At 38.2% G+C, this 23,279-nt stretch overlaps 5 protein-coding genes across 10 annotated transcripts; 2 read left to right on the forward strand and 3 right to left on the reverse strand.

Annotated features, from left to right (window-relative positions):
- Window positions 1-699: 699 nt before the first annotated feature.
- On the forward strand, window positions 700-3,038 carry rps27l (ribosomal protein S27 like). Its single transcript, XM_086298713.1, has 4 exons — window positions 700-812; window positions 1,277-1,385; window positions 2,167-2,277; window positions 2,828-3,038. Exons 1-4 carry the CDS (start codon window positions 807-809, stop codon window positions 2,854-2,856), a joined length of 255 nt encoding a protein of 84 aa, XP_086154839.1. The 5' UTR covers window positions 700-806; the 3' UTR covers window positions 2,857-3,038.
- On the reverse strand, window positions 3,030-6,040 carry dnaja (DnaJ heat shock protein family (Hsp40) member A). 3 transcript variants are annotated; one of them, XM_086298702.1, is made up of 8 exons: window positions 5,912-6,040; window positions 5,439-5,580; window positions 4,806-4,980; window positions 4,595-4,699; window positions 4,281-4,508; window positions 3,954-4,184; window positions 3,729-3,829; window positions 3,030-3,623 (listed from the first exon to the last, which is right to left on the reverse strand). In XM_086298702.1, exons 2-8 carry the CDS (start codon window positions 5,568-5,570, stop codon window positions 3,408-3,410), a joined length of 1,188 nt encoding a protein of 395 aa, XP_086154828.1. In that variant the 5' UTR covers window positions 5,571-5,580; window positions 5,912-6,040; the 3' UTR covers window positions 3,030-3,407. The 3 variants fall into 3 exon arrangements, with proteins under 3 accessions (XP_086154828.1, XP_086154829.1, XP_086154830.1); XM_086298703.1 differs by having other exon boundaries at window positions 5,893-6,011; XM_086298704.1 differs by lacking the exon at window positions 5,912-6,040 and adding an exon at window positions 5,701-5,854.
- Window positions 5,887-20,771, forward strand: acsbg1 (acyl-CoA synthetase bubblegum family member 1). 2 transcript variants are annotated; one of them, XM_086298701.1, is made up of 15 exons: window positions 5,887-5,959; window positions 11,506-11,601; window positions 12,227-12,294; window positions 12,380-12,648; window positions 12,755-12,843; window positions 12,996-13,116; window positions 13,190-13,270; window positions 13,360-13,509; window positions 13,698-13,874; window positions 14,148-14,329; window positions 14,446-14,679; window positions 14,811-15,028; window positions 15,199-15,338; window positions 15,500-15,746; window positions 15,914-20,771. In XM_086298701.1, the coding sequence occupies exons 2-15, from the start codon at window positions 11,567-11,569 to the stop codon at window positions 15,988-15,990; spliced, it is 2,088 nt and encodes a 695-aa protein (XP_086154827.1). In that variant the 5' UTR covers window positions 5,887-5,959; window positions 11,506-11,566; the 3' UTR covers window positions 15,991-20,771. The 2 variants fall into 2 exon arrangements, with proteins under 2 accessions (XP_086154827.1, XP_086154826.1); XM_086298700.1 differs by having other exon boundaries at window positions 5,941-5,959; window positions 11,444-11,601.
- LOC147324710 (uncharacterized) lies at window positions 6,208-11,004 on the reverse strand. 2 transcript variants are annotated; one of them, XM_086298712.1, is made up of 4 exons: window positions 10,207-11,004; window positions 9,643-9,783; window positions 9,340-9,421; window positions 6,208-8,806 (listed from the first exon to the last, which is right to left on the reverse strand). In XM_086298712.1, exons 1-4 carry the CDS (start codon window positions 10,252-10,254, stop codon window positions 8,691-8,693), a joined length of 387 nt encoding a protein of 128 aa, XP_086154838.1. In that variant the 5' UTR covers window positions 10,255-11,004; the 3' UTR covers window positions 6,208-8,690. The 2 variants fall into 2 exon arrangements, 1 of the variants encoding a protein (XP_086154838.1); XR_015130216.1 differs by having other exon boundaries at window positions 8,740-8,806; window positions 9,340-9,821.
- idh3a (isocitrate dehydrogenase (NAD(+)) 3 catalytic subunit alpha) lies at window positions 16,914-22,557 on the reverse strand. Of its 2 annotated transcripts, XM_086298705.1 has the most exons (12): window positions 22,431-22,557; window positions 22,043-22,108; window positions 21,501-21,563; window positions 21,289-21,372; window positions 20,978-21,092; window positions 20,491-20,678; window positions 19,241-19,374; window positions 19,053-19,155; window positions 18,879-18,943; window positions 18,054-18,138; window positions 17,782-17,934; window positions 16,914-17,690 (listed from the first exon to the last, which is right to left on the reverse strand). In XM_086298705.1, exons 1-12 carry the CDS (start codon window positions 22,455-22,457, stop codon window positions 17,607-17,609), a joined length of 1,167 nt encoding a protein of 388 aa, XP_086154831.1. In that variant the 5' UTR covers window positions 22,458-22,557; the 3' UTR covers window positions 16,914-17,606. The 2 variants fall into 2 exon arrangements, with proteins under 2 accessions (XP_086154831.1, XP_086154832.1); XM_086298706.1 differs by lacking the exon at window positions 22,043-22,108 and having other exon boundaries at window positions 16,915-17,690; window positions 22,431-22,549.
- Between the last annotated feature and the right edge of the window lie 722 nt (window positions 22,558-23,279).

Consider the following 23,279-nt stretch of genomic DNA (forward strand, 5'->3'; position numbering starts at 1 on the left):
AAGGCACACTGAACTGACATGGTTACCGCAGCATCCTGCAGTGACATGCTATCCCATCCAGATTGCATTTAGTTGGACCATCATTTCTTTTTCAACAGGACAATGACCCCAAACACACCCCCAGGCTGTCTAAGGGCTATTTGACCAAGAAGGAGAGTGATGGAGTGCTGGGCCACATGGCCTGGCCTCCACAGTCACCTGACCTAAACCCAACTGAGATAGTTTGGGATGAGAGAAGGCAAAAGGGCCAACAAGTGCTCAACATCTCGTTGGACAACCATTTCAGGTGACTACCTCATGAAGCTCAGAGAATGCAAATAGTATGCAAAGCAGTAATCAAAGCAACCGGTGGCTATTTTGAACAATCTAAAATATAAAAATATGAATTATTTAACACTTTTTGTTCAATACATAATTGTTCAATACATTCATAGTTTTGATGCCTTCAGTGAGAATCTACAATCTTCATAAATAGTCATGAAAATAAAGAAAAAAATAAATAAATGGGAAGGTGTGCCCAAACCTTTGACTAGTGTATATATAATTTTATTTTTTAAGTGATAACCCTAATACGAAGATATTATAAATGTTTAGTATACTAAAATATTATATATTTTGGGGGAAAATAAAATATATATAATATATTTGGAAGTTTTATTTTTTCTGTTTTTTATTTATTTTATTTTTCTACATGCTCTTCACCATTTTCAGCACACTGTATGATTGCGAGTCATTCCCCGCTGCTCTGCTCTGAGATGCTATCTGTTTAATCGGCGCACGTATGCGCAGAGATTTGCACAGCGAAAATGCCTGTAAGTTACAAAGTTTCGTATTAATTTGTATGCTTTTTTCAACATGGTAGGTCCATATGTGCATTTCAGAGACGATGTCCTACCGTGTTTACACCGTGAAACCTCGCAGTTGTGTTGTTGACATTGTTGCAGCAGCAACACATGGAGTGGGGGTTAGCTAGCTAACAATAGCCGACGACGGGTGGCGACTACTTGCTGAAACACCGTGGTATGTAACTAGTAGTTGTGTGATGTAACTTATAACGTAGTCATGTCGGACCAAAAAGTAGTCATCGCCTGAAAACTTTCACGACTGCATTTTTTTGCGTTTAACGAATCACCTGTAGTACACACGAACAACTGTGGTGCTTACTTAAGATGTAAATCCAATAGTTAGTGTTTAAAAGAAGGTTTACCAAAGTGAGCTAAAAAGTTAAAACACGGTTTATCCCACTTATTTGACTGGACCTTTCCCTTCATTTCAGTTGGCCAGAGACCTTCTCCACCCGTCACTTGACCATGAGAGACGACAACATAAAAAGAAAAGACTTGTTCAGAGTCCCAACTCCTACTTTATGGACGTGAAATGCCCAGGTATACAATAAAGTTTATACTATATGGTCACCAGATGTCCCTCTTTATGTGGGTCTTAACAGCATTTTATTATTTCCTTTGATCCTACATGTGGACATAGTGTCTCACATTTTGATTGGATCTAGTTTTCAAAAGCAACTGGGAAGAAAAGTAGCACACTCCTGCAGGTTTATATGCTACAGTCTTTTGCTGCCTACTACGGCCATGGTAGAAAATTGCAAGTCACCAAAAAATACAAGCTAAGCAGATTTTTGTGAAATTGGCAGAGATAAAAGGAAAGGCTCAGAAACCTCTAAAAACCCAGTGAAACTGGTGACTGACGACTCTCAGTATTTGTTTTTTGTTTTTGACTATAGCTCAAAATGTCATGAGCCAGTTGATGATTCATTTACACTGAAAGGCAATTGATAACTATGCAGAGCGGCAACTGAAATAATAGTTTTAAAGGTTATTGGGGTAAGAAGGAGAACACTTGTGATTAAAAAGATTAAGTAATTTTATTCTAGATGTATATACTTAAAAAGGGAGTTGGGAAGCTCACATAAAATCTGCTTTACAGTTAGCAATGTGTCCCACACAAATACAGTATTTGATTGGATCTAATTTAGTTGAAAATACACATGTACTCCCAAGTCCTCATAGAAGAGTAATAAGTTATGCAGCTGCTGTGATTTTAAGCCATTTCTTATTCACACGTTCCATGGCTGTCTTTTAATCACGTTTTACATATATGGCAATCACAGAAATGTAACAGTAAATATTTAACACCATTTCTTTGCAGGCTGCTACAAGATCACCACTGTGTTCAGTCATGCACAGACTGTGGTACTTTGTGTGGGATGCTCAACAGTGCTGTGCCAGCCCAAAGGAGGAAAGGCCAGACTAACAGAGGGTAAAAGATCCAGAACATTCTGTACCAATAGAGATGTAAATACTTGATCGTAAGTGTATGGGCACCATTATACCTGCTGTGTGGCACCTGGCAAAACGTACTGTACAACAAAGCCACCATTTCTACCAGTGGTGCTTTTTGTAATCTGGAATATTGTCATCACCCCTGCAGCCGAGTTGAAGACTAGTGCACAATTGTGGTGGTTTTTACTGATGTTTTAATAACAGTAAAGGAGCTCAGATTCAGAGATATTGCAACAATTTGAAAAACATTACGGGGAAAAAAGAACCTTTGAAAGAAGAATAGTCTTATATGTCATACTTTTTTGGTTTCCATATCAGCTCTGATGTGGAGGTGTTATCAGGTAGTTATACTGTGGGCTCACTATACTGCAGCAGATGCCTGCTGTTACAGTAAGCATAATTAGATGCAACAGTAATGCATTACCACTGCTGTGCAATGCAACCAGTGGCAGGTATACTGGGGCCTTTTAACTGCGCATAAATGAGATGTGAAAACAGATGAAGTAATTATGTTTTTTGTTCCACAGGTTGCTCTTTTAGGAGGAAGCAACATTAGATGGACATTGGAAACTTAATGACTGAATTTAAGCAGTGCCTTTTTATAAATCTTTCCATTGATTAAATGGTGTCCAATGACTAGTTATCATACAAATTTTAACTTGTAGACAAAAAAAAAAATTACTGGCAGAATTTAATACGCAAATCTCAGTAAATAAAGACAGCAATAAAAAAGTTTAAGCATTCTGGGTATTTATTGTACAAAAAAAAGCATTTGACTTGAATTTCACCTTCACAGAAAGCATACAAGTCATCATTTAGGTTCATATGAAGAAATTTGTACTGTAAATTTCGGAAAACAAACAAAATACACACTTAAAAAGAACATAACATGCACAAAAACAAACAAACCACTGACAACTTTAGGTGCACCCTTCTCCACTTGCATATTTGTGTCCCGAGTTTAATAAAAATAAAAAAAAAGGGATTGGCAACAGTTTTAAATGTGATGTCACAAATTTACAGTGTGAAAGGGACCAAAGGCATGGGTTAAACCTTTCCTTTTGCAAAACAAAACCCACATGCTCTGCATATAGACTTTGACTACAATCACTGTGTCTGACATTGGACGCCACCTCTGGGATTGTCATCGTCTTCCTCGTAAGCTTCACCACTGTAGTGTTTCTGTTGTGACTGCAAATCGGCCTCGCTTAGTTCTACCTCCTCCATGTCATCTGTGACCATCACATCCTCTCTGGGCGGAAGAAGTCTTTCCAGCTGGAACATCAGATGTTCTGGGAGCCAGTTTTTCTCTGGGAACTCCACCTGCAGGATTAAATGAATTCAAGTGAGCTGAAAACGTTTTCCCACCCTGTGGCTTCAATTTAAATCCAGAATTGTGTTACACTGTTGAAATGATGTTCAACTTACCTGAAACTGAATAATAAGCTGTCCCCTTTCATAAGGTTCTTTGTAAAGTGGCATGCCCTCATTCATAACACATTTGACGTCATTGTGCTTAATGACTTCACCTGTTGATTTGAAGGAAGAAAAAAAAAAAAATAATTAAAAAAAAATTGGAATCTATATTACCATTGTTCACAATCGGTCACCAGAAAAGCCAGCACTCAAGGCCAGCTGAATTCAAACACTTACCTGGTTGTGAGCTGATAACAAGCGTTCTGTTGTCTAGAGTCTGAATGGTATTCCGGAATCCACACAGTGCCTCGACAAGTTTGATGTCCATCCTCATTATTAGGTTATTGTCCCGTCTCTGGAAAACTGGGTGATCCTTCTGATCTAACACAATAATCACATCCCCAGGTTCCAGGCCAGGCTCCTGGTCACCTTCTCCATGAAATGTAATTTTCTGACCGTCTTTCATACCTGCACAAGAGACGCATCATTAGCTAAACTTGCTTTTGAAAACAACAAGAAAAGCATTTTTATAATACAAATGTCTCAGATAGGTGAGAGCTTTACCTTTGTCAATATGAACTTCAAGGATTTTCTTCTTGCGTTCTACTTTCTGGCCATTGCAGTTCTTGCAGCGATCCTTTGAGTTAAATTTCTCGCCCTGTCCCTGACAGTCTGGACACATGCTTTGGATCTGCTGAATCATGCCTGGTCCCACCTGCTGCACCCGGACTTGCACTCCTCTTCCTTTGCAGTTTGTGCACTTCTCCAAAGCACCCTTCTTGCCACCATAGCCTATGATGAGAAGGAAAAAAGGAATTAAATATCTTTATTACTCCAAACACTGGTATTTTTCTTTCTCCAATTAAGTTGGTACTCACCTTCACATTTCTCACAAATTACATTCTTCTGGAGTCCGAGCTTTCTTGTTGAACCATTGTACATCTCCTCTAGTGAGACACTAAGCTGATGAACTACATTCTTCCCTAAAGGACAAATAAATAAAAAAAGCACAACATTCATGTTATAAATGCCAGGAATACACATCACTTCAAACTGCATCTAGCTTGAAAACTCAATGAGCCACCTCACCTTTTCTCTCCCTCTGCATTCGTCCTCCACCTCCAAAGAACATATTGAAAATATCCATCGGAGAACCTCCGCCACCCATCCCTCCTTCTTTGATGGCTTGTTCCCCTCCTTGGTCATACAAGTCTCTCTTCTTTGGATCTGACAGCACCTCATATGCTTGAGAAATGTGCTTGAACTGCAGATATAAAACAAATAATTGAATTACTTTTAAAAGCGAGAATGAGTGACTCCACTAAAGCTATAACTTGAGTTTGTGTAGATTTTCAGTCATCAAGGTCATAGGTAAGTCAATTATAACTTGTGTTAGTTTATTTGCTTCGACCCTTTATTAGGCTTACTTAACGTACGACTTGTGTTGTGACAATGCTACTTAAAAAAGTCACATAAATGATGAATAAAATAGAATACAATAACAACACATTTAATGTTAAACATTACTTTCGCACAGTAGCAAAAAACATCAAGTCAGTTCAAGCGTGCAGGTCTTCCTGTAGCCACACGCAGTCAGCTGCGCATAGATCATTCCAGAAAGTTCCAACTGGTCTTTAAAGTAGCCGGTTTAAAATTAGAAGCGGCTTTAACAATAGCACGTAAACGGCTGAACTGCTACAATAAAACACGTTTAAAACTCACCTTCTCTCCTTCGTTTGGATTCTTGTCAGGATGATATTTCAAGGCAAGTTTTCGGTAGGCTTTTTTGATTTCATCCTGTGAAGCATTGGGTTCGACACTCAGAAGATCGTAGTAGCCGGTTTCGTGAACCATGGTGACTGTCCTAAAGAGGAAATAACACACACCACGAACACGTTACACACAAGGTTACAGCTTGAAACACACTGACAGCTGATATTAAACAAATAGCAAACCGCACGCTAGCTGCAAAACAGGGGCTAACCTCTGTTTTATCTCGTTAAACCCAGCGATAACGGACTGCTAAATTTCAGTATGCCTCACACGTTACGGGAAAGCAATACAACCGGCATGTCGCCCATATTCGCCTTAGCTATAGTCAACCTTAAATGAAACTGCTGGTATTTCTTCGTGACAATGATAATTATTATTCTAAATTGAAGTCTTTATGCCTTACTTTCCAGATGCTGCCTTACCAAGCTTTGAGTCGCCTTTGCTGTGAGAGTGCGGAGCGAAAGTGGGAGGTACTTATAGCCGCTTTGCAGTGCAGAACTTTCTGGAGAGCTTCGAGAAGCGGGACCGGATGTTTCGTTGGCGGAGAGAGAGGAGTCTAGAAGGGACCCGAGTAGGGGGACGAGGGAGGGGTGGAGGTTACTAGATCTCCTTCTTATATAGCGTGACCTACTTTTTCGAATGGTTACATTGCCTTAGATGTCTCTATGAGTCCAGTGGGGCAAGGGCAAGAAAAAAAGGAACAAATATAGCATGTATGATCTCTAATAAGATACTATGGAACTCCAAAGCGTTCAAAATTAAATAAATAAATAGGTCAAGATGAAATAAATAACTATGTGAATAAATAAGACACAGATATGTAATGTGAGAATGATATTGTGAAATAATGGAACACATTTTGAAAAAAATGCTCATTATTGTGAAATATATTGCATTCTGCTATATAAATTTACTTATTATTGTGAAATATTATTTCATGGTCATTATTTTTCACAATAACAGAGATTATTCCTGAGGCATTTTATTTATTTCCAGCCGTTTTTAGTCCAAAATGACCTTTTTTCAAAGTCAGTCTTTATTTCAAAATCCCGTTTTTCCCGATGGTCTATTTATTTCATAATGCGACTTTTCAGCAGAATGACTTTGTCTGTCAATCAATGTAAGTGGGCTGGACCTTTGCACCTATTGGCTTATCGTTTACCATCGACTAGTTTTCCTGGATACCGGCTCCGCGGACGGCTACTGCAGCTAGCAACAGCGTGCTAGGTCAAAAGTCACGGAGGATGGCGGACTGGTGTGAACTTCAGCCAGTTCTGCTCATTTAAGCAAATCAGATAGAGAGGGATCATTTACCTGTAGATACTGTTTTGAGTCGTTTAGATGTTTCTGAAATGCTTGGGATGATAATTGCTCTTCAAGATGTTCGCATCGATGACAGCATTGTCAAAGGTTTAAGATCAATTCAGCACCGTGTTCGTTTGGAATACGCCGAGGAAGAACAGTCTTCAAATGTTGGCCGTCCACGTCTAGAAATCCCAGTGCAGCACTCAGGACTTTAGTGCTGTCCGGGATAACCGTCGGGGTAATTGCCGATACATTTTCTGTGTCTCCGAGCACAATTAGGAGGAAAATGACGGAGGATGGTCTAAGGTAAGTTTATGCTGTAATTGAGCACCTGTGTGATTCTGTACACAGCATTGTTTAGGTGTTGACCTTAATTATGACGTTTGACAATGAATTATTATCGCTTACTTTTTTTTGTTACTGTCTAAACTAAGTGGGGCAGCTACGGCTAAAGCTATCGGCGCCATCTCGGCGTTGAGACACGTTTAGCAGTGTTAGCTGTTAGTGTGTTAACTCGGAGACTGGGGTCAGTGGAGCCTGTAGGAACCTTTTACACAGAGAGTAGACCCACCAGCTTTCCACAGTCTACTTACTTATCACATCTTGTTAGACAGCAGGGTCATTAGTGCTTTAAATAGTACATAGTTGAATGTTTCATTGCTGTTTGCAGTTGATTGTTCTCTGATAACGCATAACAAGGTTGATGTTAAATAGCGAGTTTATTGAAATGGTTTTGTCTATTTCAGCAGCATTATAGATATACTTTCTCTGGTGTCTTCGGTAAAGCTAAAACAAGAATACATTTACATCCTTGGTTCTTTCAGCATTAATTGGAAAACTTTGAGATTTGCTGTGCGCCTCCCAAGCCATTCTCTTTTATCCCACCTGTCAGGTATAGATGGCAATACTTTAAACAAAGTTAAATTTGTTATACCTGAAGAGAACCAATCCTGACCTAGAATGGGTGAATGAATAATTAGTTGGTAGCCAATGCCTAAGCAACTCACATAGGCCCTGGCAGACTCAATAAGTCCATCTAGGAACAGCTGCAGGAAACACCTCTTCAGTTTAGATTTAAAACATGTGCATGCTCTTTCAGGTTGATGAGGATTATGGTGTGGACTGGACAGGACAACATAATCGCTGCCCATCAAATGAGATCACCATTCCTGAGATTCAGCTCCCAGATGCACTGAATGAACAAGACCCTGCTGTGCTACCAATACTTCAAAATCACTTGTAGAAAGACATTATTACATTTAATCAGTTTCTATGTCAGGAGGATTTTTTTTTTTTTTTTAAATTTCTACAGCTTTGTAGCTAATACTGACTCAAAACAGCATAACCAATTTCATTTTCAACAAAACGGTGAGTGGCTATAAAACAGGATTTGTTTTATACAGCTGTCACTTTAATGATATTCATTTCTTGGTTGGATATACAGTACATGTCAACTCTGAGCAGATTTAATACAATGAACACAGTAGAGTAGTGTAACATCTTAATTCAAATAATTTTTTCTAGAAATTTTTTTTGTATCAGTAGCGAGTATAAACAAAACATATTGTGTAATTTATAATGTACAGTGAACAACTGATTTTGATATCTGAACTCTTCATCAGTTTATATTAAAAAAAGCCATAAATGCACACCTGTACTCTGTATTTTTCACTGTCAAGTGTATTAAAAAGAACTAGAACTCACTAGATTGTCCGTTTCTTTGAACACCGAGTACAGTAATGTGATGCAAGAAAGAAGAAATGGTCTAATTTTACCATGTGGTTATGGAATCAATCGTAAACCAGACCAAAACCTGAGTCAGTAGAGTTGAGACACACCTGAATGTCCATTAGAAATGACTCATAGGTACAGTAGTGTGCAGGAAGACGTAGTACTTCAAAACCGGTGGAAGACTTTGGAAGATTGCTGTTGACCACTTCCACAGTCATTTCTCGGCAAGACTTCCCATCCTGTCCAAAACTTGATGAGGGCTTTTTGTTGTGCACAAGATGCTGCAACAGAAGATTGTTTTAAACTATAATGACATCCTATATTCATTATTTTGAATCTTTTATGGAGAAATACCATAAAGATGACCACTTACATACAGGGCACCAGACATTTTTGCCCCACTCAAATTGCTGTTGTAGCTTTTATAGATATTTTTATGTTAACAAAGCTAAAAGTAGTCTACATACAATTCTAGTGCAACTGATAATGCCACCACTCTTATGTATTGCATGGAGCAAATAACAAAACAAAATTATACTATAGCGTAGAGCTGGGCGATAGAACGATAACGATATGTATTGCGAAATAACTTTTTCTCAATAGAAAAATTAAACTATTGCGATAGACCTCACCGCTCTTGTCCTTTTTATAAAAAAATAAATAAAAATAAATATCGTGATATGAAAAAATCTCATATCGCCCAGCTCTACTATAGTGTACTTTGTTAATGACCCAAGATCACTGGACTGTATGTAATTTACCAAAGTATAATCAGAGAAAACCAATGGCAAAATACCTATCGCAGCAGACTTACCATTTTCAATGAAGGACCGAAGGTAACCTGCCACTCTGCATTTATCCTCGAGAGCATTCCTCTTCTTCCTCATCTTCATCTTCTGTGGCAGGCCACAGTCATTTTATAGCTTTACTTATCTTGTAGTCTTAAGAGCATCAGCAACATTAGGTGTATTTTTATTAAATGTAACCCAGCTGTTCAACTAACCCACGCATACAAAACAGTATATTGGTGTTTTGTGTCAACAATTAATGTTCATCCTTCATAAATTAACCAAATAGCTTTACTATTCAGATGTTAAAAGATGTGACCTGACCTTACCTCACAACAGGGAGCAGTCTCTGATTCCCTTGGTAAGAAAGGAGGAATGATGTCTGATCTTTCTGTCAGAAGCGGCCATACCATGGTTTCCTTAGGCCCTTTCCTCAGCTGCTTGACTTGACGACTTGTTTGTGTTATGACCTACAACGGTGAGACCAAACCAAAACTGAAGTTGGAGTCTGTAAAGTGACACACACTTTAAATGTTAAATATTTAAAGAACATCCACTATACTAGTAAAAGCATTTTCAAATTATACCCACTTACAAAATCACTACGTTGAACTAAAATTGCTTTCTTTTCTTTCACATAGATTACTTGTCTTCCATATTAGCACAGAAGATAAGCCACTTTAAAACAGTCATGAATAACTATTACCTACAACAATGTAAATAGTAATACAGACATTAACCCAGAAGACAATTATTTTCTCTTACCTAATTTATAGAATTCTTTGCTATGATAAAAAACAGTATTAAAAAAAATCTGTGACTAAACTGATTAAAAAGCTCATTTTTGCCAGACAGACAGACTAACCAAGCAATAATAACATATCGTTACTTACCCTGAACAGCGTTTCGTGGAGTGGAGCTAGCTGTGATAGCGTTAGCATTTGCTAACGTTAACACTGTGCGGTTGTGATGAGAACTTGGACCAGGGACCACTTCATCTCCAGTACACTGCTGCAATACGCAGACTGAGGTGAAGACGTTCAATCTAAGCGGTTAGCAAGTTCTCTGAGTAACTCAGAAACGGACTTGTTTCCTGCAGCCATGCCCTTCACAAGAATTGATACACCTGTAACGTTATTCGCGCCCAGTGTTTTGCATTTGTCGGTGCCTTAAGTTTATTTTGAGCTGCATACTGCCGCCAGCTGCATAGGAGACGCATTGCACCATTAAACCTAAATCGACAATTCATGTGCTATTACTTATGTCTGAGTAAAGGAGCAACCAATCACACAACTGGCTCCGCCCTGTCTTTCTTGATTGACAGACAAAGTCATTCTGCTGAAAAGTCGCATTATGAAATAAATAGACCATCGGGAAAAACGGGATTTTGAAATAAAGACTGACTTTGAAAAAAGGTCATTTTGGAATATAAACGGCTGGAAATAAATAAAATGCCTCAGGAATAATCTCTGTTATTGTGAAAAATAATGACCATGAAATAATATTTCACAATAATAAGAAAATTTATATAGCAGAATGTAATATGTTTCACAATAATGAGCATTGTTTTCAAAATGTGTTCCATTATTTCACAATATCATTCTCACATTACATATCTGTGTCTTATTTATTCACATAGTTATTTATTTCATCTTGACCTATTTATTTATTTAATTTTGAACACTTTGGAGTTCCATAAGATACAGCCTGCTTTGTAAATGTTATATAACCTTCTCTAGAATATTCTTTAATTACACCCACACGTCTGGCAAAACAGAAACAATACTCCATCCCAAATAACTGCAATATTTGTTATGTGAGCTACAAATGTGTTTACTTGTTGTTTATTATTGACAGATTTATTGCAGATTAGGTGCTCCTAAATTCCACATTTTATTACATTTTTAGGAGTGCTAAAGCCTGTTTCACCCTGTAACTCATGTGCATTAAGCTTGATTAAAATTAAATGCAGAGTGGTGTGATTAAGTTTTGAACGTGTCATTGTGTGAATTGGGAAAGGCTGTTTTACATGTGAAAAGCGAAGGTGATTTGAATTCAGGACATGTTCTTGAGCAACTGATTCCAATGCACTACCCACATGGTCTTTCCTGTTTGTTTCACAACCTTTAGCGACTTGGGAAGGCTTGCTGAACTGCAAGTTTGTTTGGTGTTTTTTTGTTTTCTTAATCCAGTATATTCCCATAAATCACGTTCGTCCAAGTTTTGAAAGCAGCATTTTTGAGCAAGTTCAGAATGGAAAAGAAGGTCGATCATCAACTTGAGGATAGGTAAGCAACTTAAGATGAACTGTTTTTTGGTTTCTTTCACCTGCCTTCACCTTTTTTCTAACAGTTTAACTGTAAGATAGCTTCTAATACTTTCACCAGCATGCATGCACAGTGCATAAATGTGGTGATGGTTTAACCACTTAGTCACTTCTGCCAGAGTTATTGAATGAATGTTCCTCATATTATAATATAGTTTTGCACCCAACCTTGGCACTGAGTCCACAAGTCCCAATTCCTCAAAAAGATTTTACTCATGTGTGTTTTTATTATGGTGATCAAGGATGTGCTTTTCCAGAATCATCCAGATGTGTTAATTTGAATTGATTTTGATTATTTTTGTCCTTTGAATACATTGTCATCTCAATTGGGAGAGAAATGTGATCAATGTTTGGATCAGTCTTTATATTGATTTGCAATGGCTCCTCCCCATTTACCATGACAACAATATTGACGAGTGGGAGCAGACAGTTGTTGTTTTTTTTGACAAACAAAGCAAGGGGCTTTTCCTGTGGCAAAGCCCCGGCATTGTGTTGGATCAACAAAGCTAAAATGAAACCCCTGCCAGAATTTGAGGTGGAGTGCGTGCGAGTGTGCTTGAAGCCCGTGTTTCCTCTGTGTGTTTCAGTGTGATGTTGCCAGCTCAGAAGACTACGGAACACACACAGACAGATAGTGAAGAGCTCACCTTTATAGGTGAGTTATGAGCACTGAATAAGAAGACTTTTAGTGCCCAGTGATTGCATTTGCATTTCAGATATGATTTTTTTTCTTATCGCAGGACAAATAGATGTAAGTCAGGCATTTTCCAGCACACCTCTTGCTCCAGCCCATTCTCTTTGGACCACTGATGCTAGAGGTTCAGTCAAGCTGAGAATAGAAGAAGGATGTACAGAGGAACCCAACACAGTTCACCAGTTGTTTAAATCCTCAGTTGAAAAATATGGAAACAAGCATGCACTTGCCAGCAAGAAGAACAACAAATGGGAAAAGATAACTTTCCTAGAGTATTACCAGTTGTGCCGGAGAACAGCCAAGAGCTTTCTAAAGGTATATTAAACAAAAGAACTAATTACATTTTAGGTACGTGCTAGACTACACTGTCAATGATCAGACTTTTACAAAGAAAAGTCCAAAACTTTGTTAATGTGTGCAGCTGGGTTTAGAGCGATTCCATGGAGTGGGAATACTAGGATTCAATTCAGCAGAATGGTTCTTCTCTGCAGTCGGTGCAATCATGGCAGGGTGAGAAGCGCACATTACACATCAACAACTAGACCTGGATTAAGCACTAATCAAACTCAGCCAATCACTGCACATAAATACCATATAGGTGTATATCTCCTGTTGCAGTGAGACATTCAATAACTTCTTTGTTTCTCCTACATCTGTAACAGAGGAATAATGACAGGAATTTATGCCACAAACTCACCGGACGCGTGCCATTATGTGGCTAGTGACTCTAAAGCCAACATTATTGTGGTAGAAAATCAGAAGCAACTGGAGAAGATATTGCAGGTACTATACAATGATATGCACATGCAGTGGGTTTGATTCCACAGCGAAAACATCTTCTCCCTTGCTATTACAGATATGTGACAGACTACCCAATTTAAAAGCCATAGTGCAGTACAGTGGACAGGTTCAGCAGAAGATCTCAAATCTCTACTCTGTAAGTCCTCAGGACAGCACATAAAATGATACAGACCACTATGACTGTTGAGCCTGTGTTCCAAATGGTATATTTCTGCTTTTGGGTAGTGGGAGGAGTTCATGGAGCTGGGTCTGGATGTTTCTGAAAAACAATTGGATGACATTATCAGCAGTCAGAGAGCTAACCATTGCTGTGTCCTGATCTACACTTCTGGCACCACAGGCAAGCCGAAAGGAGTCATGCTCAGTCATGACAATGTAAGCTTTCATGTGGCTATCAATGTGTGCTTGTATGCCTAATGTGTCTATTAACAAATCTTATTATTGTAACTATGACAAGCTACTTGAAAGCGAAGAAGATCAAATGCAAAAACGTAGAAATACCTCAGAAATGTGTTGTTGTTTGAGGTAAAACAAACAATTTTCTGCACTGAATGAATTTACAGATCACATGGACGGCCATTCATGCCAGCAGGGCTGGAGAAATGCAGCCAGCCGACACGAAACAGGAGTCACTAGTGAGTTACCTGCCTCTCAGCCACATTGCTGCTCAGATCTATGATCTCTGGACAGGCATCCACTGGGGTGAGCTGGTATACTTTGCACAGCCAGATGCCTTAAAGGTAAGTAGTTAAAAATATTTGATCATGTGATTCTAACATGTGTCACAAGAATATGCATTTCGACAGCATTCAGTACTACAAGATGTTTAACATGAAAATAGGTGCACTTTCATGGCTCAGATAAAAATAAACATTTTAGTAATTGTGGAGGTAATCATTTGAATAAGATATTGTAAAAATGCAGTATTGTGCAGACTGAATTCCCACACCCACAATGGTGTCTCCCCCCCCCCCCCTTCATTCTTTTTCACATTTTGCACATTTGCTCTGTAGGGAAGCTTGATAACTACACTTCGGGAGGCTCGCCCAACATCCCACATGGGTGTCCCACGGGTATGGGAGAAAATGATGGAGAAGATAAAACAGGAGATTAGTCAGTGTGGATATTTGAAAAAGAAACTGGTTACATGGGCAATGTCAGTCAGCCAGGAAACAAATCAAAAGTGTACGCATGAGTGAGTAGAGTTTTGATTCTCAATAATTATTTATAAAATGTGCATATACGTGTAAATAGATGAATTTTCCCAGAAGAGATGATTTCATTCAAAAGTTTCATTTGCAATTTTATTAGGGATGATGAAAAACCGTTCCTTTTTTACGTGGCTGACAGCCTTGTGCTGCAGAAGCTTCGGAATGAGCTGGGCCTGTCTTGCTGTCAGAAGTTCTTTTCAGGAGCAGCACCGATCAGTAGTGAAACCGTACAGTTTTTCCTGGGTCTGAACATCCGCTTGTATGAAGCCTATGGCATGAGCGAGAGCACAGGACCTCACTTCATGTCAGGTCCAAAAGCTTATAAACTGCCGAGGTAAAAAAAAATAATAATAATAATGTTTTTTTCAAAATCAAGAATTGTAAAAAATTACTTGTGTTTGTGGTCCTTATGTTTTGAATTGTAATAAAGTCTAAGACACAGAAAACTCCTTTTTTGACCTATAGCTGTGGAAAAGTGGTGCCTGGCTGTCGATACAAATTGGCCAATGTAGACTGTGAAGGGACAGGAGAAATTTGCTTTTGGGGACGCAACATTTTCATGGGTTTCCTCAACATGGAAGACAAAACAAGAGAAGCTTTGGATGAAGATGGATGGCTGCATTCTGGGGACTTGGGGAAGGTTGATGAAGAGGGTTTCTTGTACATCACAGGAAGGATAAAAGGTAGCATAATCCCATCAAACAAAACTATTGTGAGAGTGTAACTGGATATTTTAGGTCACTGACACACACTGTGGAAAGAGCATGGTGTTCTGGGCAGAAATAAGACTTCTTTCTCTGTGAAGTGAGTCACAAACAGCTGAAATGTCAGGTTGTCTATGCCTTGCATTTAGAGTTGATCATCACAGCTGGAGGAGAGAATGTTCCACCTGTTCCCATAGAAGAAGCAGTAAAGAAGGAGCTACCCATCATCAGCAATGCCATGCTGATTGGAGACAAAAAGAAGTTTTTGTCCATGCTTTTAACCTTAAAGGTAATCTGCTGTAATTGTTCTGATTTCTCCAGCAACATAGCATGAATAGTGACAAGAGAACTGTTAAATGTCTTTCTCACTTACAGGTGTGACAATGATCAATTTAACCCTAATGTCATAATTTCTATGTATATGATGTTGGGATTTATCCCGTTTTTCAGTGTTGTAGCAATACCGAAACCATGGAGCCAACAGAGGAACTCAGTATGGAAGCTGTGGAGTTTTGCAGACAGCTGGGCAGCCAAGCAAGCAAAATGTCTGACATAACCGGTGGAAAAGACAAAGAAGTGTACCAGGCAATTCAAAAGGGGATTGACAGAGTCAACTCTGCAGCCACCTCCAACGCCCAACGCATACAAAAATGGACCATTCTGAGAAAGGACTTCTCTGTTTCTGGAGGAGAACTGGGTAAATTCAGCAGAACAGTGTTAAAAAAAGATTAATACTATACAATAAAGGTTTATGCTGGTATACCATAATATCAAGACCATGTAACACAATACAGGTGCAAGTTGTATCGAATCAGTTGCACATTGCAGAGAATCTATAAATGATTTACTATTTTCTTGTTCCAGGTCCTACAATGAAGCTTCGCCGTCCAGTTGTCTTAGAGATGTACCACAAAGTTATAGAGAGCCTTTATCAAGGATAAAGTCACTTTCTACTGTGTAACTGTTAGTATGAAATCATGTGTCATTTTCCTTCATCTCATCCCCTGTGAACATGCATAAAATGTAATTACAGTACAGCACAAAAGTCTTGAGCCAACCCTCATTTCTTTTTATTTTGGTTCCAATGAGTCAGACTTTCTTGTCATTTTTTGAAGTGTTCTTGAGTGGTCAGATTATACAAGAACTGCGCTGAAAAATTGTGATTACAGGTGTTAAGGTATGATGAATCCAAATTTGACACTTGTGGTTCAAATCATCACTATGTACAATGAAGGTCAGGAGAGAGGTGCAACAGTGAGTGTCTGCAGCCATCTGAAAAACACGATAGAGGCTCTGTCATGTTTTGGGGCTGCATTTCAGCCATTGGTGTTGGAGGATCTTTCCAAAATGGATGGAAATATGAATGCAGAAGTGTACTATTGGAGTCTGATTCATAATCCAAGAGCATCTGGAAAGTATTTGACAATGGCTTCATTTTTCAGCATGACAATGATCCAAAGTAGTAAAAGCATTCCTAGACAGAAACAAAAACAAAATACACTTTTCAGTTGGGTTTGGCCTCCCAAGGGTCTGGTCCTAACCGTTCTTGAAGCAGTGTGGGATCATCTTGACACAGAATAAAACAAAGAGATCAAATCTGAAGAGATTTGAGATATCCTTCAAGAAGCCTGGAGAAATATTCCTGAAGACTATTTAAATAAATTACAAGAACACTTGCTTAAGAAAGTTGTGGCCATACCAATTTGAACTGTACAAACTGTTTTTGCCTTATATCCTGTATTTTCTTGTAAGTTTGCACATTTCAAAAAATAATTGATTTTCCATTTTCACTGCATACTATAAAGAAATGAGGGGTGGCTCAAAACTATTGTATCTATTCTGCAGAATGAAAAAAAGAGAACCACACATAGTGTTTAAAGGATATTTTATTTAATAAGTTTAAAGTTAAACCATTTTAATGCAACTTTTACCTTACCAACACTGATTTTGACTTCTTTAAAATGATACCAATCATCTTGCCTGACAGGAAAATTGGTGGAAGTGCTTTATAACATTGATGAGAAAGACATGCTTCTACCCAGAAATCAGTTATAACACCTATCAGAGTCATTTGAATAACACTGAATAAAAATTATGGCATTTCTCATGTCAGTGTAATACCAATTTTACAATAATTACATAAGCAAACAGTAAGTTTTCAAAAAACATTTAGTGAAAAAAATCTCTAATGTGTTTACAGATGGATTATCTAAGCAACTAAATGTGAAGCAGAGTTTGACTTCTTAGCATATGATTTGTTTGTCAAGTGGAATTTGTGGCTGTGTCTTCAAATACTATTGTCAAATACATTAAACACATTTCACCAATAAATAGATAATATTCACCACTGATACACAGGAAAATCACATATGCATATTCCATATACACAAACCACTTAACACAGTTGTTTGGATTGTGCAGAGAGAAAAATTAAACATTCAGGATCTCAAACTCCTGAGTAGTTTTTTCTTTTTTGGTTGAAATGTGCAGATACAGCATGATATGGTCAAGTGGGCAAAACCCTAACAATTAACAAACATATCTCACTAATGTCCTTTTAGTCCATATCCTTCATTCTCTGACATATTGCTTCTGTGAATTCTGAGCACTTTGAGTTCCCTCCCAGGTCTTTGGTCAGAACCTTGAAGATGAATAACATAAGCATTATAAATTAGAAAACAGGTGTACACCATATAACCCAAACTGCAATTCTCCAGAAAAGAAGTAATTACCTTTCTGTCTCGAATTGTGTCAAAACAGGCACTTTCAATCTTCTTGGCATGCCCATGAAGACCCATGTGCCGCAGCATCATGACTGCACTGAGCAGCAGGGCGGTGGGGTTAGCCAAGTCTTTTCCTGCTATATCTGGAGCAGTTCCATGAACCTGATTTTACAGAAAAAGTTGATATTTTTAAAGAACAACAAACACAAATAGACTGTGGATTTTCTGTGCAACTTGTATGTTGATCATGTATCTGCAACTTTACAAAAATGACCCCATACCGACTCAAATATGGCCACACCATTTGCACCAATGTTTCCACTAGGAGTCACTCCAAGACCTCCAATTAATCCGGCACAAAGATCACTGTAATGGTAAACACATTGGGTTACCTTTAGATTTCATAAAACATATACTGGATTTAACATAAATTCATAACATGAATGAGCAATCACATTTTTAATATTGTGTCAATATTTTTGTTGCTTTTTTACAACTCCAGACAATTTTGCTGTCGCCCATGTGTGTTTCAGCTCTCTGTTTTGTATGCTAACTAGTGTGTGCAGGGGTATTCTTGTTCACAATGAGTACCTCCATGGATTGCTCTTGCTCCACCTAACCACTGTTGATACAGGCTGGACAAGTGTCTGATCTTATGCACCACCAAGCTGCATCACGAATCATCACAGCTGTTTAAAGGGATATCCAATTTTCATTCAACCAGGCTGTGACTTCGAGTAACTCCTTACTGTTTTGTTTGGTGTTGGCTACAAGAATAGGGTTTACTACATTTACCATACTGCCTCTGTAAGGACCAGTTAGGTGTTAGTTTTTTGTTAGAGACACTAGGTTTAGAGGTGCTACTACTACTACTGTATTTTTGGTATGAAAACATAGGATTTAATTACACTTTTTTCTTCATTTAGAACAGTCAGGATCCACCTCCTCAGCACTCTCCTGTTCATTCTGTTACCTCCCTTTTTCCTAGTGAGCCACAGTTGAAAAATGTCGTCTTTGATTGATAAAGTGCAAAAGAAAAGACTCATAATTTGCCTTGTTCTTATGAGTATTTTAACATAAAAGATTTACTGGTGACAGTTGTGTACCTTAAGATATCTCCATACAAATTTGGCATCACTAGTACATCAAACTGTGTGGGATCCTGCACCATCTATAAGTTTGGATGAATAAGGACATTAAAAGAAAAATACAGCAAGCATTCTTTTATAGCCATCTAAAACATATTCGGACTAATTTACCACAAAGCTATTGGGACATACATTAAGGCACACGGTATCCAAGTACATCTCAGTGAATTTCACATCTTTGTACTTTTCAGCGGCCTCTCTACATTTTCGTAGGAAAAGTCCATCTGACATGCGCCTAAATGAAAAAAAGAGAAGCAAAAATGTAGTTTCAAGCAGCTTCACAATGACAAATGACTTAACTTGTGCTAAAATATACTTACATGATATTCGCCTTATGAACAGCTGTAACACTGGCTCTCTGATTGTTTCTTGCATATTCAAAAGCGTACTCTGCAATGCGTTTGCTGGCTTGTTCGGTGATGAGCTTAATACTCTGTACAACACCATCAACAATCTGAAATAAAAAGAATGAAGAGTGAACACGACTACAGTGCTGTGCAAATGCCACCCCTCATTACTTGGAGATAATTTATCCAAATTTCAGGAGTGGGACCACACCTCATATATAAACCTCCTGCATTGCAAGCTGTTTGTTATTGTTTTCGTGCCCTATCCTGCCTCCAGCCCACCTGTGACCCTGAGACAAGTTAAATATGAGCACAAAAGTAACCCATGGAGTGTTTTCCCAGGAAATGTAAAGTATAAATAACTGCTTAACCCTTTAGTTTAACAACAACTAATGTAGCAGTAACTAAACCTTGTAACTCATGAGTAGCTGCACAATACTGTCAAATAATAAAACTGAACAATATTTTCTACCTGGGGTGATGTAGCTGGGCTCGAGTTTTTTAACCACTTGCTTAAGGCCTTTTTCCCCATGTTTGGACTGGCATCATAACTGTGGCCTATTAAGAGGTAATTTCAGTCATTTCTCTTTCTATCATATGGAGTGTAACTAGCAAGCAATGTTCAGTTGAGACATTTGTTTACTTTTGGCTTGCAAAACTTACCTTTTCCTCATTTGTATTCAAGTTGTACTCAAGTGGTGAAATGTGTTTGTTGCTTCCAACATTAGTGGAAACAATTTTCAGAAATGTTTTCTTTTTTTAAGAAGCTCTGTTTTTTTCTGCAGTAAATTATAACCAGAGGCCGAGATTGACTCTTTCTCTAATGTGCCCAAGCGTGTCTTGCAGATGCCCACACCAGGGATGTTATGCAAGTGTCACTGCTTTAGCAATGATATCATGATATAACATTTTTATTTGATGTAAAAGTTTTATACCGGTATGATTGCAAATGATACGATATGGGAAAAATCTACTCTAACACACCGCCAATGCAGTAAATGTATACTGGGTAGGAAAAAACAAACAGTGGAACACTATTGGTCATGGACTGGCCTCTTCAGAGCCTGGACCGCAACATTTCTGAAGCAGTGTAGGATCAGCTCAACCAACATCCAAAGAAAAGGTTTGAATGTTCTTCCAGAAGCCTAGAGAACTATTCCTGAAAACTGTTTAAAGAAATTACAAGAAAGCTTGTCAAAAGGTAATGTTAATAAAGGTCTTACAACATGTTCAATTCCACTGTATTCTCCCTCGGTGTTCTCCCTGATTGTGACCAGGTTCACATCAGTGTAGGGGGTCTGGTAGCCCTCAATGGACACGCAGGGCCGCACATTAGCATAGAGGTCGAAGGTTTTCCTCAACAACAGGTTCATGGAGGGATGGCCAGCAGCTATTGGTGTCTTCAAAGGGCCTTTAGATTGTTAAAGAATTCAAAAATATTTCATGTCAAACCAAAAGAATATATCTAAAAACCTGGTGATTGGTTTGGAAGTTTTTCTCTCTTAAGCATGCCAAATTAATTAATGCCCCTAATAAAATTTAATTTCCAAGCTGCTGATGTGGGAACACATGAGAGTGAAGTTCCTGGAATAAAGAGATTAGTACATATTCCCAATATACACACCATTACCTAGAACTGTCCTACTGTTTAACTTTGCCTTAAAAAAACAAAACAAAAAAACCCCCATATAGATAAATCAATCAGGTTACCTTTCAGGCCAATTTTGTTCTTGTCCATTGATTCTTTGGCATCTGGAGGTATCATCCACTTTCCACCAGGTCCCCGAATGGCTGTAACATTTCTCTCTTCCCACCGAATAGGTGCCTATATCAAAAGGACATTCAATTCATTCTTTTTTCCCAGAACCTTTGTTATCTACAATTATACTAATCATATTTCTATTGTTATATGATTTATGTGGTATCAGTGCTCAAGCATTATATTATTCTTTGATAAAATCTGAAAAATAAATATGCATGTTAATGATTTTCTTTTTTTTAAACTGTTTTTCAGTACTAACTTTAGCTGCTTCAAATATCTTCATGACAGCATTGGAGATCTCTGGACCAATCCCATCACCGGGGATTAAAGTGACAGTCTGAATCTGTGAGGCAGGACAAACACAAGTTTTATTGCACACTGATGAGGTAGTTCAAATTTAATATAACCTCGAAGTTACAGAAAAAACCTTCACACAAAAAAGTCTGTAGTTTTACAAGGAAAAATAAATACCCCACGGATGAAAGTCCTGGATTGTGGAGTCTCATTCTTCAAAGCCCCAACTACCTGTGACAACTGAGAAAAACACAAAACACAAATTGATTTTTTTCCTCCCAACACTATTCTGCTGTTTATTTATGGAAATAAGAAAAAGCACTGAAAACATGTCTGTGTATAGTGTGAGGTGAACTGAACAGATGTCTTGAGTAATGATGATGACCAAATTTGTGCACTGCTGTGTTTAACAGTAAAACATTTTTGACTGGTATAGCTGTTTGGCAAGTTTGTATTGGTTTTGCAAACGATTACATTGTCAGTGTGATCTAAATATGTAAAACAATGCAACTGCATGAAGCTCCTATGTGAGCAGGCAGAGAGACAGGAAGACAGGCAGACAGACAAACAGCCGAAGGCAACCCTGACTTTGAAAAGATTACAAAACAGAGTCTCTATTCCAGATGTGGTCACATCAGAAGCGAGAGTAACTGCCTGCGAGCTCTTTTTCCAGTGCAGCAAGGATATACAGTATTTAAAGTTAGGTACACTTAACTTACTTCCTGTGGTTTGAGTTTATCCTTGCCATTGATCGATAAACCCAGCTTTGTTAGTAGATTAAGAATCTGTAGATGATAGACATGTGTTTCCATAACGCAACCTTAATAAAAACATGTTCAACTAGAGCAACGAAGCCATAAATTGCTTCTACATTGCATTACACGAGAACATACACTTGGCTAAATAGCTGCTAGCTAAACGTGTCGGGTTGCTATAGCAACTACGGGCATATAGCCTGTGCGTTAGCGGTCAGCTAAGTAGTTAGCAGTGGATGTTCTGCCTCTGGTATGCTGTCAGCGGGACAGACAATAAGTGTTCGCTGATGAACTGAAACAAAATTGATCTAGTGCAACTATGACACATTTCCATAAGTTTCAACGCACATACCGCTGACCTCCACGCCTTCCCTGCCATTCTGAACGAACCAAGGTCGACACAACAGCTGTAGCAACTGTCGAGCTTCTTCTTCTTGTTGGCGGTATTTTACACCCTCCGAAACGGTGCATTACTGCCACCAACTGGTATGAAGTGTGGACAACCTCGAATCCTATGTATATATGTAGGATTCAGAATCAGAAAGGGTTTTATTGCCAAATGTTGAGCAGGTTTACAACATTAGGAAATTGCTGCGGTGCTTCAGTGCAAACATACTGTCATAAATTACACTTAAATAGACATGAAAATAAAAATAAGAATAAGAATTAAAAGAATATGTATGTATATATATATATATATATATATATATATATATATATATATATATATATATATGACTCGCCTGTTCCCACTTGAGCTTCTCATTTCTCCTGCCTTCATTCAGATTTTGTAAAAACAGCTTCCTTTGCTTTCTTACTCCCATTGCCTTTTTTTATCCCCCTTCCTCCATTTCCGCCGTATTAAGCCCTCTATCTCTGTCCTACTGACATGAAAGACGTTTTCTGGCCTTTGTCATATGTGCCATTTCATTTCCTTTAACTTCATAATGTGCTGATAGCCATAAAGTGTTTGCTGACTATCAAAAAGTCCCAATAACTGTGCTGTAAAGCGGCCAATGATAAAGCTGAATCTGAACTTACTGTTATTTTTAACTGTCTTATGATTGCATCGACTGAACTACTAAAAGTATTGAAAGTATTTCTCCTGTGTATGCTGATTACGTCTTTATGTCAAATGGAATGTAAAACTCAAAGACAGGATCTCTCTTGGCTCTTACTTTTCTAACTTCAGGATAAAGAT

The sequence above is a fragment of the Aulonocara sp. 'chitande type north' Nkhata Bay genome, linkage group LG7 (genome assembly GCF_057382095.1).
Source record: "Aulonocara sp. 'chitande type north' Nkhata Bay isolate Kocher_YH1m ecotype deep benthic linkage group LG7, A_spYH_male_GT1.1, whole genome shotgun sequence".
NCBI lineage: Eukaryota > Metazoa > Chordata > Actinopteri > Cichliformes > Cichlidae > Aulonocara > Aulonocara sp. 'chitande type north' Nkhata Bay.

What these genes read in the sequence shown, in the direction of transcription:
- acsbg1 (XM_086298701.1), top strand. Translation starts at nt 11,567, where the DNA reads ATGGAAAAGAAGGTCGATCATCAACTTGAGGATAG. An exon ending in TGAAGAGCTCACCTTTATAG is followed by an intron (nt 12,295 to 12,379) that starts GTGAGTTATGAG and finishes TTCTTATCGCAG; the next exon opens with GACAAATAGATGTAAGTCAG. An exon ending in AGATCTCAAATCTCTACTCT is followed by an intron (nt 13,271 to 13,359) that starts GTAAGTCCTCAG and finishes GCTTTTGGGTAG; the next exon opens with TGGGAGGAGTTCATGGAGCT.
- rps27l (XM_086298713.1), top strand. An exon ending in TATGGACGTGAAATGCCCAG is followed by an intron (nt 1,386 to 2,166) that starts GTATACAATAAA and finishes ATTTCTTTGCAG; the next exon opens with GCTGCTACAAGATCACCACT. An exon ending in AAAGGCCAGACTAACAGAGG is followed by an intron (nt 2,278 to 2,827) that starts GTAAAAGATCCA and finishes TTTGTTCCACAG; the next exon opens with GTTGCTCTTTTAGGAGGAAG.
- idh3a (XM_086298705.1), bottom strand. Translation starts at nt 22,457, where the DNA reads ATGGCAGGGAAGGCGTGGAGGTCAGCG. An exon ending in TTGTATGGAGATATCTTAAG is followed by an intron (nt 18,139 to 18,878) that starts GTACACAACTGT and finishes TTACCATTACAG; the next exon opens with TGATCTTTGTGCCGGATTAA. An exon ending in GTGTGGCCATATTTGAGTCG is followed by an intron (nt 17,935 to 18,053) that starts GTATGGGGTCAT and finishes CTGTAAAATCAG; the next exon opens with GTTCATGGAACTGCTCCAGA.
- LOC147324710 (XM_086298712.1), bottom strand. Translation starts at nt 10,254, where the DNA reads ATGCTAACGCTATCACAGCTAGCTCCACTCCACGAAACGCTGTTCAGG. An exon ending in TCCACGAAACGCTGTTCAGG is followed by an intron (nt 9,784 to 10,206) that starts GTAAGTAACGAT and finishes TCACCGTTGTAG; the next exon opens with GTCATAACACAAACAAGTCG. An exon ending in AGACTGCTCCCTGTTGTGAG is followed by an intron (nt 9,422 to 9,642) that starts GTAAGGTCAGGT and finishes GGCCTGCCACAG; the next exon opens with AAGATGAAGATGAGGAAGAA.
- dnaja (XM_086298702.1), bottom strand. Translation starts at nt 5,570, where the DNA reads ATGGTTCACGAAACCGGCTACTACGATCTTCTGAGTGTCGAACCCAAT. An exon ending in ATCCAAACGAAGGAGAGAAG is followed by an intron (nt 4,981 to 5,438) that starts GTGAGTTTTAAA and finishes TTATATCTGCAG; the next exon opens with TTCAAGCACATTTCTCAAGC. An exon ending in TGAAGTTCATATTGACAAAG is followed by an intron (nt 4,185 to 4,280) that starts GTAAAGCTCTCA and finishes TCTCTTGTGCAG; the next exon opens with GTATGAAAGACGGTCAGAAA.